The sequence below is a fragment of the Sorex araneus genome, chromosome X (assembly GCF_027595985.1).
Source record: "Sorex araneus isolate mSorAra2 chromosome X, mSorAra2.pri, whole genome shotgun sequence".
Lineage (NCBI taxonomy): Eukaryota > Metazoa > Chordata > Mammalia > Eulipotyphla > Soricidae > Sorex > Sorex araneus.
Genome location: NC_073313.1, coordinates 324,150,063 through 324,166,025, shown reverse-complemented (window position 1 = coordinate 324,166,025; position 15,963 = coordinate 324,150,063). Strand labels below are relative to the sequence as shown.

At 36.9% G+C, this 15,963-nt stretch overlaps 1 protein-coding gene across 1 annotated transcript in view; it reads left to right on the top strand.

Moving 5' to 3' along the window:
• Positions 1 to 5,418, top strand: part of PUS10 (pseudouridine synthase 10) — a 75,567-nt gene extending 70,149 nt beyond the window's left edge. The window contains exons 18-19 of the mRNA XM_055121037.1: positions 160 to 259; positions 2,731 to 5,418. Coding sequence (XP_054977012.1) covers positions 160 to 259; positions 2,731 to 2,769 — 139 coding nt within the window. The 3' untranslated portion in view covers positions 2,770 to 5,418. The remainder of the gene's footprint in view (positions 1 to 159; positions 260 to 2,730) is intronic.
• Positions 5,419 to 15,963: the final 10,545 nt, after the last annotated feature.

Sequence of the window (15,963 nt, the reverse complement as noted above, 5' to 3'; positions counted from 1 at the left end):
TATTATTATTATTATTTTTTGAATCACCATGTGGAAAGTTACAAAGCTTTTCATAAGGTTATCATTTGGCTTTACGCTAAATAATAGTGCTCTCATTAACACATATTTGAAAATGGTTAAGATCCATAGTAGCATTGCTTTTCCTTAAACAAATCTCAGCTACATTAAAGAATTTGTGCATGGAGACTTTGGGAGAACGAAGCCGAACATTGGCTCACTGATGAAGGTCACCGCAGATATACTTGAGCTAGATGTTGAGGTAAAGCATATTACTGTGGCAGTACCTATTTGCATATTTAATTCAGCTTTTCATAAGTTTATCATTTGGCTTTACGCTAAATAATAGTGCTCTCATTAACACATGTTTGAAAATGGTCAAAATCCATAGTAGCATTGTATTGTAGGAATGAATTTTCTTCAGAATTTTTATTTTAAATCTGATCTCATTATGATTCTTGCAAATATACAGCTAAGATATTAAATGTATTTACATATGGCATGAGCTCATAATCCAGGACCCAAGCAAAAAAAATTAAGTTAAGATGTCCTTCCCACATTCTTTCTTTGGACTCTAGAGAGTTTGTGTCTGTTTTATTTTATAAAGAATTTAAGGCAGCTTATTCAGAAATAAAATGGGATTAGCCGATGGTCATTAATAAAATACTGCTCTATTATGGATCCCTATGATGTGATCTAAATTCTCTGTTATTATTGTCCAAATGGAAACAAGGAAAATCTTCATGAAAATAATGGATAGACTGAATCTTTCAGACAATGCCCCATATATATTTTTCTCATTTAGACATCAAAAGATAGTAAAGGGTACTAAGTATTAAAGATAAAGTAGTATTATCTGCTTGATCTGATTACGAAGAGTTCCTCTCTAGGCCCATCTACCCCATGATTTATTTTTATTATTTAAAAATATTTTAATGATAATTATTTTTTATTTGAGATTCTGTGATTTACAATACTGTTAATTATGGTTTCTCATGCACATAATTCCAACACCATAGCCATCACCAACATCTCTCCTCCCTTAAGGACCCCCATAATCTTCTCTTTCAACCCTTTCTACCCTATAATTAAAAAAAAAGTAGGAAAATCTAACATTTTGCTGTTTGGAATAATATTAGTTGCAAAAAGGAGTAGGAAAGTTATTATTAAAACAGCTGAGTGCTTTCAGATGAAAGTTTACACAGCTCCTGTGGAACAGTCTGTGGGGGCATCTTCGAAGCTGGCCTCCCTGAGATGGTCATTTTGAGGACGACGACCTTTGTTAGAGGAAAATCCATCCATTGATCCTGATTCTTAAAATACGATAGAAATGGAGATTCTACCCACCTGCTTCTACCCAAAGCAGAGCAGTGTCTTACCCACCTGTCTATTGGAATCCAGATGGAGCTTTTTAAACACTGCAACCGTGCCTACTTCCCTGTCCTAGAGCATGTAAGCAATTTTTGATTTTCAGACTTGAGACATATAACATATAGTGAGTAGGCCCAATAAAATAAAGCCTTTCAGTATGTAACTATGTTCTTATATATAATAGAAACACTTTTTAGGTTTTCCTAATGCTGCTTTTTCAAAATATGGTACATGAAGTGACACAGATTAATTAAAAAAAAATTTTAGGAAGCATAGTAAGGGAACAACAAATGGTGAAAGTCATTAGAACTAGAGAATTTGTTTATAGAGCTGAGATTACACATGGGTGGGTGGGTGGAGCATTGTGACACAGGTAAAGGGAAGCAGGTTCTTTGGTGGTAGATGTGGTATTGGAATAATATATGCATATGAAGAGTGTAATTGACAGTATTGTAAATCCCAGTATCTCAATAGTTTGTTAAAAAATTAAAAAACAATTTTATATCTATGTTCCCTCCCATACCCTCCCCACCCCCACAGCCTGCCACCTTGCCAGGTACACCATATAGTTTTGTGGTTGTCATTGGATCTTTGTTTCTATTGTTGTTGAGTCTGTGGCTTGGATATACAGCTATACCTCTAAATTAAAAAAAAATTAAAAATAAAACAATTAGTTGGTGTACATAGAGAAATCTTTTTGGAGGGGCATGGGGCACACCCAGCAGTGTTGGGGGCTACTCCTGGCTCTGTGCTCAGGACCGAGTGCTGATGGGGCTCCAGGGACCACATGTGGTACTAGAGATGAAACCAGGGTTGGCTGGATGCAAGGCAAGTTCCTTACCCTCTGTACTTGCTCTCGGCTCTAGTTTAAAAATCATTTTTATGAAATCATTTCAGGTTTTAGACTTTAAGTCTCAAAAACCAATATAGGCACAGTGAATTAAAAAACACTAACTTTCTCCGAAATGATGCCCTCTTAAGGAAAAGTGCATCTTAACAAGCTCCAGGCCATAGTAGATGGCTGCTTTTAAACTGACTCTTCTGCTCTCAGGAATCACTCCTGGCATTAGGGCATCATATGGGTTGCTCCAATAGATAATATTTTTTAAGTCTCAGTTATATTCTGTTTTGTCTCTTATCAGTTAAGAGGCACAACTAATAACCAGTTGAAAAACCAAAGACTTACTGAATTTAAGGAACAAGTTCTAGAATGGATTTTAAGATTAGATTATGGTATTCAATGGCTCCTTCCTTCCAATGCAGTTTCTTTGTTATGTTGAAATGGTTAAAATTATATAGCATCACCAGCAAATGTTTACTAGAAAAGTAATGTGTTTTACTGACTAGTTTTCTTCCTTCTAGTCTGTAGATGTCGACTGGCCGCCTGCTCTGGATGACTAGCTTTCAGACACAGAAATGAAGTATTTTCTGGAACTCTGTGGACATCCATTGAGTATGGACTATAAAATGGCTGTTTGCCCATCATTCACAGTGTCTTGGAAACTATCTGGATCATGTTGATCTGTATATATTTTTTTAATTTGTTATAACATCTCAGGATCTACATATGTGTATATTTCGTTGTACCGTTCTAAAGAATGTCATGATTTTTCTTGTTCCCTTTCCCAGTTCTCATAAGTCAAATTATAAAATCAATTTTTTCTTATTCTTTCATTTAAAGAGGTATACAAAACAGGATATATTTTCTGAAAAGCTGTGATTTCATTACTTGATCTTAGCCAAAGGCCAAGAAGTGATGAAAACCTGTAATTTCAGCAATATTTTTACAAGACAGACCATGTTTACAATCATTTTATAAATTTTAAAAATAATTTTGACAAAGGGTATGTCTAGATTTATGTAGCACAGCATGCTATTATGTCAGATGATATCAAATGCAAATCTGTGACATCATTTATATTTTCCCACTAAGCTTCAAGCCAAGGTATTGCCAAGAGAAATTATTTTTAATCTGTCACAAATATTAATCACTTCAAGTTACTATTTTGACAATCCAGATTGTCAGTAATTCCTAGGGAGGGAAAAATGAAACTTTAGGAATACCAGGCAAAGAAATATTCATTAATGTTTTAAACAACAAAACACAAGTGCCTTCAATAACCTCATCCCAGGGGAGATTTTGAACAATTGAGATTATTAAGGTAAACTGATGTTATTCCAGTGTGCTTTGATCTATTATCTGGCTTTTAACCTCCCCATCTGGTAAACAGGATGTTATTGCTTCCATTTTATAAATATGAAAACCAAAGAAGTTCAATTATTGATCTCACATTGCTAGTTATTTCCATAGCTAGGGTGAGATCTGAAGTTTCTTTCTACTCAAGATGATTATTGGAACAGCTGCTGTGTGAAGATGGTAGCTAAGGGTATTGGGGGTCATTTAAATGTGGACAATCATGAGAATTGATTTTGAAAATTAAATACCAAATCAAAGAACTTACTGAAAATGTACCCTGCTGTATTTCATATGATCTACTATGATTACCATGTGTTAATATGAGTAATCATTAGTACAGTGACTAAGGAAAGCATTGAATAATCTAAACCCAAAGAAAACAGGAGCCAGGGAGTGACTCGTGGTGGAGTCATACTTGGCATGAGTGAGGCCCCGGGTTTGATCCCCAGCACAGAAAGAAAGGAAACAAAACGGGACATTAGGTCATTATCATTAAAAGTTTTAGAAATCTCATACAAATTTCAGATTTAAGTATAGTTTCCATCACCTTGATTCAGCTGTTTGAGCTTTAGAACACATGTGATTTGGATAGTATTAGATTACTCAACTTTCCTGTCTGTATTGTAACACAGTTCATAGATGCTAAGATAAATTACTCTTTTTAACAATCAGGAAAATGGCATAGCATTTCATTTTATATGTGTGAATAATAGTAAATCATTGTTTCACTATTTTCAATACCAGAAAATGAGAAAGGGACAATAGAAATCAGCTTTTGATGAGAAGATAAGGACTTTTGTGTGATTATTTCTCAGATTTGGGGATATTATGCTACAAAAGATATTTACATAATCTTGGATATAGTCTTTTGTAGAAAAAAAAATAAGGCTCTCCCCAGCTAGTCAGAGGCTGTGAGGCTTCTCCTGGCAATACTTGTCCCTGCACTGCAGGCCTTAGTTTGGTGGTGCTTGGGGCCATCAAAACCACAGTAACAGCTAGGACCGCACCCCTCTGTTTGTAGAGGGACCACGTGGTGTTGAGGATGAAATCTGGCCTCACTTGTGCAAAGCCTGGGCCCCACCCTGCTGAGCTAATCTGGAAATCACTTTTTTGCATGTTTCCTTTTGGCTCAGCTTTGAATTCAATGAATCTGCAAAATATAAGACTTTGGCATACTTACACTTCAAGACCTGTATCGCTATTTCTCAGATTATGCAAGATTTCAAACAACTTGTAAATATTTAATTCAAACATTCAGATAATTGGGATATGAACTTTTCAAAACAAAGAAAAGTCTTTATGTAGTTTTATGCAGAACTGAGAACATTACTATATGAGAGTCATATATATAGCTTCATTTTTGGTTATGTAAAATTATTTTCAAATTGTGATCTCTGATAACTGATTAAATACCTTTTTAATAACACTTATACTTTGATGAAAGCTTTTCTGAATAAAGTTTTAAATGGTATTCTTATTATGGAAATGTATTTTTATAGACATTGAAATTTATTTTGAAATAATTTCATATGTTCAGGAAAGTTTTACGGAAAAGAAAAATAACAGGAATAAAGAAAGGAGGAAAGTAAATAGAACCTTTTGTCCCCGCAACTGTTGAGCCAGTGATGTCTCATCACCTTGAATGCATTAGTATGGATTCCTAAAAAAGGGTGCTCTATTTCACAATAGTATAACAAAACCAGGAAATTAACACTGTCTTCCAATATCTCATCCACAGACCCTGTGTTTTACCAGTTGAGTCAGTAACGAAGGTCCTTTGTAGTTAAAAGATCTCAGTTTGCATTTAGTTATGTCTCTTTAGTCTTAATCTGAAATAAATGCTCTTTCCTTGACTTTCAGTGCTTTATCCTTTTCTTTTTTTTTTTTTTTTTATTTAAAGAAATATTTTATTGAACCACCGTGAAAACAAAAAAAAATACAAAGCTTTCAGGTTTAAGTCACAGTCAAATACTGATTAAACCACCATCCCTTCACCAGTGCACCCGTTCCACCACCAAAAACCCCAATACACCCCCCTCCCACCCCACCCCCCATCTAAGTAGCTGATGATATTCCCATTATTCTCTCTATATATTGAGTACATTTCATATTTCCATACAGAACTCACTATTGTTGATTGGAAATTTTCCCCAACAATCAGGCCTGCTGAATAAGCATCATCTAATAATTTCTCTTCCTTGGTAAAGGTGAAGATTTTGAGTAAGCGCGGCCGCGATAGCGGCCGCGCGGTTTTGGGTTTCTAATATTTTAGCTCAGTTCACAGTCAAAATGGATGGCTCCAAGAATCTGCTCTGGTGCCAAAATGGGTTAGGAGACCTCAGGATCACAGTCAGTAGGCGGGAGGCTCTGCTTCTCGTGCCGCGGCTCTTGGTTCATCTCTGGGCGGAAGGCGCGCCGGGAACACCTCCCCTCCCAGGATCACCTACAGGCTACGTCACTAAAGAAAGTCCTACCTCCTGGTGTAGGGGTCTTAGAGGGTGGCTCTCACCGCGTGGTTGCTGCCGCTGCCGCCATTTTCGCTCAGAAAAATGGGGTGGAGAGGGAAAAAAATCCCTCCCCGGGCTGCACGAGGTTGTAGTTCAGTTCGCAGTCAAAATGCATGGCTCCAAGAATCTGCTCTGGTGCCAAAATGGGTTAGGAGACCTCAGGATCACAGTCAGTAGGCGGGAGGCTCTGCTTCTCGTGCCGCGGCTCTTGGTTCATCTATCCTTTTCTTATTAGATCCAGGTTGTGTATTTCCTCAGTGATGCCAGGAATAGTATCTTTTTGCAGTGTATCAGTTTATATTTGTGTAGGTTACCAGTGAAAACTTCGGCCAATTGATGATTGTGTCTGCCAAACTTCTTCTCTGGTATAGTTATTCTTTTTCCCCTTTAATAAGTGTCTTGTAGAAAGACCACCAAGCTTTCCCTCACCAATTTTAGCATTCATTGAAGATTTCTTTCCCCTCAGGGGGAGAGAGGCCACACCTGGTGGTACTCAGGGCTTATTCCTGTCAGGGGATCCTATGTGGTGCAGAGGATTGAACCTGGGTCAACCACATGCAAAGCCTTAACCTCTGTATCTCTCCAGCCCTCATTGCAGATTTTCACCAGCGTCATTACTACAGTGATTATCAAAAACTAACAATGCCATCATGCCATTTGTTGGTTGACATTCCACACTGGAAGGGACTCCCCCTTCTTGTGGACTTGTGACACCTTTTCCCTTCCCTTTGCTTTTATGATGACAGGGGCATTTGGGGGGATGGATTACACACACACTTGGCTGTGGTGCTCACCAGGGGGTCATGTACTTGGCTGAGATCCTCACACTGTTGTGCTCGCTGAGCATTGCAGTTTTGTTGTGTTAGAGAGTGCGCTTGTGTGTGTGTGGCCTATGAATCCCAAAGGTAGAGCTGCCAGGATTGCACTTAACATGTCGGTGGTGTGGGAGAATGAATTCCTGCCTGAGAGACTGGCCCTCTATCACTGAGCTATTGCCACTTTCCTTGGATTTACTATTTTATTTTTTGTTCCAAGCATTTATTTGGATTTCCAAGTGTTGATTTGGCTGGTGCATGCCTCTTCTAACTGGGCTCTGTGTCCCTTTCACAGGCACCCATCAGTCTTAGAGCATAGTCTTACTTTCTAATGCAGTAGAGGCATATCTTTTATTTAGGCATATCTTGTATTTTATCTGCATCAGTCCTGGAAAGGGCTATTTTCAATAAAAATTGGTCCTAGTTAGTGGAAATTAATATTTTTTTCTTTTTATTTAAAGACTCACCATGAGCTACAGTTACAAACATTTTTTATTCTTTTTGGGTCACACCCAGAAATGCATAGGGGTTACTCCTGGCTCTGCACTAAGGAACTACCCCTGGCGGTGCTCAGGGGATCATATGGGATGCTGGAAATTGAACCCGGGTCGGCCACATGCAAGGCAAATGCCCTACCTGCTGTGCTATCGCTCCAGACCTACAGTTACAAAACTTTCATGTCTGAGTTTTAGTCATCTGATGATCAAACATCCATCCCTCCAATTAGTGGAAATTAATATTAGTAATCAATACATGTCCAGTGGGTATGAAGGCATGTTCATGGCTGCTGCTTCACCCAAACTCTCTTATGTCACATGCATGAATATGCACATATACACCTAGGCAAGTATCTAGTATATCAAATGTTATAAATTCATGCTAGTGCTTTCAATTCCAGGCTTATTTTCTTTCTCCCTATTCATACTTGTAATTTCTTTCTCTGACAGAGAGAACTGATTCCCGTCAGCTCTTTGTTGTGGTGATGTTGCTGGCTATGGAAATCACATGCAGGGCCTCACAAATACCACGTGCACATGCTCTACCTCTGAGCCAGATCCCTGCCAACTTTAATATACTGATACATCAGTTTCTTATAAGTAACCAGGCTCCTATCACAGCACCCTCATGTCAAAGCATTCAAACTCCCCATCTCCCTACTGCATTCACACACTTTCAGTCTCCACACCATAACCTCACGCTAGGCCAGCACCCACTCTCCCCACTGTGGTACTAGGTATCTATGCCAAATGCACACCAAGCAAATGGCCCATCTTACATTCAGAAAGGTGGAAGGGCAGGCAGGAAGTCAGTAAAAATGTTGAATGTTTAGAGCATTTTGTAAATGTCTTGCCCTACAGAATTAGTACTTTACAAAACTGTCAAAGAAGAGTTACATATGCAAGCATATTCAAGTACTACATAAAATACCTACTGTTTCTATGTTTTACTCTATGGGAGAGATTATAAGTATCTTCCAAAATGTTCTCTTAAAATCTGTATATTGGGGCTGGAGTGATACTACAGTGGGTAGGGTGCTTGCCTTGCATGTGGCCAACCCAAGTTCAATCCCCCGGCACCAGTCATATGGTCCCTCATTCCCCACCAGAAGTAATCCGAGTTTAGAGCCAGGAGTAAGCCCTGAGCACTGCCAGGTGTGGCCCAAACCCCACCCCCACAAAATAATCTCTGAGTATTTAAACAGGAATAAAATTTTAGGGACTATATATTTTTAAACTATTATTTATTGTATTATCAAGCAAAAATCAGTTTATAAAGATATCACAAAAGTAATAAAATATTATGTACAATAAAAGGCATTTTAACATTTTAAAAATGACTTCATGATACCACATTTGACATTTAATAATTGAACAGTACCTGAGAACTTTGAAAATTCTTCTGGGCCTTGAAATTCATTTGTCATTATGAAACATATAAAAATATTTAAAATAGTCAAAATATAGACTAGTCCCATTCTTCAGGGATCTGGATTCATCAAAGTCAACACTAATTTTAAATCAATTCCTTTAAAACAGAAGTCATCTCCGTAGGATACATTCATTCTGCACTGTGCTTTAAGAATGCGTTACCCAAAGACATTGTTTTTCTTTACATCATGTCTAAAAGCTAACTGAACTGTGCAATAGACTGACATTCAGCTAATTAGCCAGTACAACCAAGTGCACCACCAGTGAAGTTGCCTGGACTGAATCTCACAAATGGATTCCCAAATACTTCAGCTGCATATTCATGTTTTTTAACTACTTTTTATGCAAAGCTGCAATAGTTGATGAGACAATAAAGTTTAAGAAGAAAAATAGCACAAGATCCATGTGCTCTAAAAAAAAAAAATTATATCTACCTGTATATCAGAAGTTCTGTAAGCACCAACTCTTTGTATTAATTTAGGATTATTATTCATACACAAAAATATTGTTTTATTTTGATTTTTGAAAATTCAATAGTAAAGTGAAGTTTTGGAAGTAATATTATTAGAATACAATAAATTCTGACTCTTATTTACTTAAGGTGGTATTTTTTTCTAACAACACATTTAGGATAGAAAAATATTCAGAAAAACTAATTGTTTAAAATTATATCTGTATATATATTTTTTTATTGGTGAGAGTAGTGGGGCCTGTGCCTTTGTATGTTTAAAAGAAGACTGATTGCTTTTGGGGCCGGAGTGATAGCACAGCGGGTGGGGTGTTTGCCTTGCGCACGGCCGACCCAGGTTCGATCCCCGGCATCCCATGTGGTTCCCCAGGCACCGCCAGGGGTGATTCCTGAGTGCAAAGCCAGGAGTGACCCCTGAGCATCGCTGGGTGTGACCCAAAAAGCCAAAAAAATAAAAAATAAAAAAAAGACTGATTGCTTTTGAGATTCAGTTTTATCCACTGATGTTAGGTTTCAACTAAACTGCTAACCTGTATTTGTTAAAATATTAGTTAAGCTAAATCCTAGACAAACAATGCCATAATGAATACAGATGCCTCACACATTTATCTGACTAGCTACCTACTCCTTAGCTTATATTAAATAGCACAAAAAATTTCTATTATGTGCATTCTAATTTTTGAGCTTTTCATATTCAATCTCTGAAAATGAAACATCAGAAATTTCTTTCTTTCTTTCTTTTTGGTCACATTTGACTGTGCTCAGGGCTTACTCCTGGCTCTATGCTCAGGGATCACTCCTGGCAGTACTTGGGTACTTGGGTCCAGCTGCCAAGTTGAGGACCAAACAGGCTGATCAGGTGCAAGGCTATCTTTCTAGCCCAAACATCAGAAATCTCTGGGGCAACTTTACTAGCTATGCTAATATTCCCTTTTAGGAAATAGTCAAACTACTTTCAATTCATAATCAACTTTGGCAAAGAAATTCTGTCAGAATTACAGAACTGGACAGTATTGACTGGCAATACTTTTGCTAGAATAGAAAATGGCACTAGAAAAAATAGGCTAATTATCTTCTACGTCTCAGCAATAGCCACTCTAAGAAATATATCTCAAGTCTTTCCTCTTCCATAGATACTGTTTTTGATTGTCTTGAATTAGACAACTGGAAGGAATGTTTGGATTAGAGATGAACTGGATAGAGGCTATATAGAGATGTTGATTTATGCACAAAATTAGATTAACACTATGTAATTGGCAGTATTACTTTTTATACGGTTAACACACCTTGCGAGGTAGGTAAATTCAGTATTACCTGCACTTTGTATGTGCACAAAAGGTATGATTTACTACATATTACTATGAAATGGCAGAGCTGATGATTTAAATCTAGACTTTTTGGCTAAAAATTCCCTAATCTATTTCTTTATGTCATTCAATATCCCATGGGAATTTCTTTAATCCCTCAACAAACTAATTTGTGAAATAGCAAATTATTTGACATTTAGCATGAAATGTCTATTTCATTTTTCTGAAGCATTAGGCTAGAAATTGACAACCCTGATGTTCCTGTTCACTAGAGTTTTGCGGAGAGAAGCAAAGTTCCAACATGAAAGCCCATTAAGATAGTAGCTTCTGATGACAGAAATGAGAATAATGGTTTTGAGGAGCAGGCAGACTAGAAGGATAAAAAGAAAACCTAAAAGGTGCCGGAAATGATAACTTACATGTACAGAGAACACTCTGTGCAGTTAAAGGTAATCCACTTTATTTTTTTTAAATGAACATATTTGAGAGTAAGCTTTCACTGACCTTTTATCATTTCTAGCACCTAAAATATTTTGCACTTTACACATTCAAAAATGGGAAATGTTATGGGTTACAGAAATATTGGAGTGTGTGTGCATGGGTAAAGTGACAAGGAAATAAAATCAGTGACAAAATCAATCATAGTAATCTTAAATTTCTATTTAATTTAGTTCTGCCTAATACAGAAGGCAGAGGATAAAGTTTTCACAAGTCTGCCAGTTTAAGGGTATACTTTAATAACAAATTTTCCCAAATTTTGGTAATCAACCCTTATCTTATAATAGCTACCTTTTTTTTTCAGCACAAATTATGTCAGGGAGTTTTCTAAGTGATGGAATCCTAAAGATGAATGAGAGAATCCTAAGTCGCTAAAATTCAGTACAAATAGTTTCCCAACAGAAGCATGTACAAACATTGGGGCAAACATTGTTTTAAAGAATATGTTTTCAGTTGCAAAAGTTTTGTTTGGGGGCTGCACCCAAGGGTGACTAGGGGCTAGCATGTGATTGGGTGCAGGTACTCATGGTGGCACTGGAGGACTATGCGGTACTGAGAACTGAACTCCGGGTTCCCACACGGCAGGGCATGTACTCCAGCCCTTTAAGCCAGTTCCCTGGAGAACATATTCAAGGCATGGAAGTCCAGAGAAAGTTTTTATAAGGAACACTATGTCATAAAGTGTAAGAAGGAATGATCATTTTAAACCAAAGCATAGGGGAATGATTCTTGTTGAAAAAAAGAAAGAAGACATAAACTTAAAAAGCAGCAGCAGGCTGGAGCAATAGCACAGCGGATAGGGCATTTGCCTTGCATGCGGCCGACCTGGGTTCGATTCCTAGCCTCCCATATGGTCCCCTGAGCACCGCCAGTAGTAATTCCTGAGTGCAGAGCCAGGAGTAACCCCTGTGCATCGCTGGATGTGACCCAAAAAGAAAAAAAAAAAGGCAGCAGTGAAGGAGAGGCAAATGTAAGAGGTTCTTTGGGAGACAGATTTGAAAGGATTGATGACTGAGTATGAGTATGAGAGAGAAAAAGAAATAAAGTGACTTTCAAGTTCCTATTTTCTTGAGTGGCAGGGTACATGGTAATGCCATTAATAAAAGAAAGCAGACATGAAAGGAGGAGCATTGTTTTTTAAGGTTTCCAGGTAGCTGGAGAGAAAGCTAGAGCTATGGGTGGTGATGAAGTGATCAGGAGCAAAAATAGCACCATCTGAAGGCTGGAGTTGAATTCAAAAAACGAAAACCACTTTAGAGAGGAATCTTGTTCAACACCCACAGGATCTTGAAGGGGTACACAGAGAGAGATGGAGAGAAGGTGATGGGACCCAGACAAGCAGTGTGAAGACTAACAGGAAAGCACTGTTCTGATAAGGGAAAATATCTATGGTCACTTTCCCTAGAATATCCCAAGATGTAATAGTAGGTGAAGAGAAAGATTGTCAAGAGAATGAACAGAAATAATGAAATGGAGATTAAAATTATTTTATAAACATGAATTTGAAAAAAGTAGCATAAAGGGTATTTTTTCCTCTTAAAGAAGACATCTGCCACATTTGATCAAAGAAAGGCATCATTAAATGATGATGTAAGTATTGAGAGAGGAAGTGAAGAGGTGGATCCAGTGTACATGCAGAAGTCAGCTTTCCCTCAGAACAAGAGTGAAGTGTTTCACAAACAGGTAAAAATACAAATGTGCTATGAGAATGAAAAGTAGCAAGTTGTCAAATTCTTAAAGAATAAGATTCTATGATCAGTAAATAGCACCTGAAAAGGGAAAAAAGATCTATTGAGATAATCTAAACTCAGATTACCATAATTTTTTTTCACATAGAAAAACAGTAAAACAGTCAATTGATTATTTTTTTAATTATTTAAGTTATTATAGCAGTGTTTAAATTGATCAGAGCTAGTCAATACAAGATTATGGGATTCTGTATTTTTTAAAAAAAATTAAACAGCTGTCAGTCACTAGAGAGATTCTGAGTTTTTACTTTAAAGAAGAGGAAAGAAATTATGCCTTGAGGTTTTTCTTTATTCCTAGTAAGTTTTCCTAATGTATGCTATGTGTGTACTGTTTTTAAAATTATATAATAAGTGATTCATTTTAAAATTATGAAGTATCCATGAAACTGTGAGATATCATGGTAGTGAGGTGTCTTTAATTTTTCTTTCTATACTAATCTCACTCCAAATCACCTCTTGCTTTTCTTTCCACTTCCCCATGTCAGTTTTATGGTATTCATACGCTTCACACTATGACTAATTTAATTATTAAGTTTAATTATTCCAACAGATTTATGGTTTGGTTGTATGCTATTAAAATGACATAAGGTTTCTAGTTAGAAATACACTCAACAATTGTGGTAGGTTCTAGTTATGAAATTGTCTTTAGTATATTAATTATGTCAACTCAGTTCTATCACAATTAAGTTACTGTTCAAATCATCATGCCAGTGGGATTATTTTGTTTTCAATTTGGTTACCATCATTAATCCTTGACGTAAATATATATGATTCTCATAGATCCAATGCCATGTTAAATTATAAAAATCATAAACTTCTAAAAATGAAAGCTATACTCTCAAAAAACAAGATTTTACTAGTTATTATCTGTGTTTACTTTGTATTTACGAGTACTTAATATGTAGAAGACAAAAAGTATGGACAACTGACATTTTTATGTAGAACAGGGGATACAACAAACAAAATTTTCATTTTCATGGAGCTTATATTCTCGGAAAGGTAAACAAAAAAACGAAAGCTAAATAAAATGTGATCATGCTAAGTGCTATAAACAAATGTAAAGGAAGGGGACATGAAGTGCTGTGTTATTTATTGATTTGGTCACAGTTGAGTGAGATAGAAAGGTGCAAGGAGTATGCTCTCTGCAAATCTCTCTGAGAAAAGCATTCAAGGCAAAGAGAACAGAGTATAAAGCTTCTGAGGCAGGAAATGTACTTGGTGTTTTTAAAAAGGAGCCCGAGGCCACAGGGGAAATGCAGGTGAAAGAGAAGAGGGAGTATGATTTTGCCAAGTTTTAGAATTTTAATCTTTAAGATAGGGAGCCACTGGATGGTTTTGAATGGTGGCTCTGGATGGCTTCAAATAGCACTGGATGGTTTGAAATAGGATTTGACTTGTTTTAAAATTGACTGGCTATCACTTTAACCCAGACAGGATATAGTAGAGGTCAAAAGATGTGGTCAGCTTTGAATATGTTTTGAGGGTAGGATCTCCTGGACCTGCTGATGGATTAGATATGTAAGATAAAATAAAGAAAACAAAAAGGAAGGATGCCTCCAAGGTTTGGGGCCTGAGAAACTAGAAGCATGGCATTGCCATTACTGAGTTGGGATGGGCTGATGGAGAAGTTTGGGAGCAAAGATCAAGAACTTGGTTTCAGATATGTTGAAGCTGAGCTTTAATTTAGATTTCTAGGTGTAATAAGATGTCAAATACGCACTTATATATAAAATGAGCTCCAAGTCTGGACTTCAGCAAACAGGTACAAGCTAACAGTAAAATTAGGAACTGGTAGTACAAAATTGGATGAGATCACAGACTTAGGACACAAAAGAAAGAAGAGCTGTCCAAATGATAAGCAATATTAAAGGTATGGATTCAAATAGTACAAAATGTAGAGAATCTCCCATACCTTGAAAGCTCACTTCAACTGCCTTCCACCCAACTTAGCATTTTAAAGAAATTTGATTTTCATACAAATCTAAGAAACTCCAAGAAGCCCTAGACAACCCCTTAGGGGTCCCTTTGACCCATGTGCTTCAAAAAATAATAAGAAAATATGTTTTCCAATGACATAGCCATTACAGGTTTTACCTAAATTTGCTTAAAAGCAAATATCAGTTAATTCATTTAACTCAGAATACATTAATACAATACAAATGAAGTATAAAAAAGCCTATAAAGAAAAACTGGAGCCTTGCTTTCATGTTCTCAGTTCATGCTTGAGAAATGTGGTGGAACTCTAAAGACAGAGTTCCCAGCCCTTACAGTACCAGGTCTCAAGTTTCAAAAGTGAGACCATAAAGCCCTTTTAAGTTTGTAGTCTAGAATTTTCCTTTTATGACAGTTTAACCCAACTTTATATTCTACATATTGAACAGGTTTTTTTTTAATGAAAAACCTGATTTTATACAATTTAACATTACCTAGATTTGTTACACACTTTGTTTTTGAGCCCCACCAGCTGAGTGCCTGGGGATTGCTCCCAGCAGTGCTCAGGGGACCATGCAGTGTCAAGGATCAACCCAGGGCTCACACAGGCAAAGCTTGTGCTCCAACCTACGGACCCATCTCCCAGGCCCTGTTATATATACTTATATGATCAAATAATGATTTAACCTAGGTTGAAATATATACTGGTTTAAATAAACTCAGCGAATTATTCTACATGATACCACAGTGCAGATGTTCAGTCTGCCTAGCTTTATCTGCTCTAGAAGCAAAAGTCTTTTGTAAATGCCAGACTTTTTTTCTAGCTCATCATGAAGCTAGAAATGAGTTTGTCCCTCTCTTTCAGCTATAGCTGCAGCACTGAACATTCATCTTTTTTTCATTTATATCGACAAATTTTCCACCAGCTAAATGAGAAGTTCCAGAACCAAGACTCTGTTAGAGGAGCCTCCTACACTCAACAGTTTACAATTCTTCCTGATGAAGTTTTTTGACTACTACCCCTTGAAAACGCGCGCGCGCACACACACACACACACACACACACACACACACACACACAGTGTTACAGTCTCCATTAGTAAATATAAAATGCTGCAATGTATATAAGTAATATCAATTAACTGCAAACATTTAAAAGGACTTGAATCTTGAATCACCATCTGAATTTCACAAG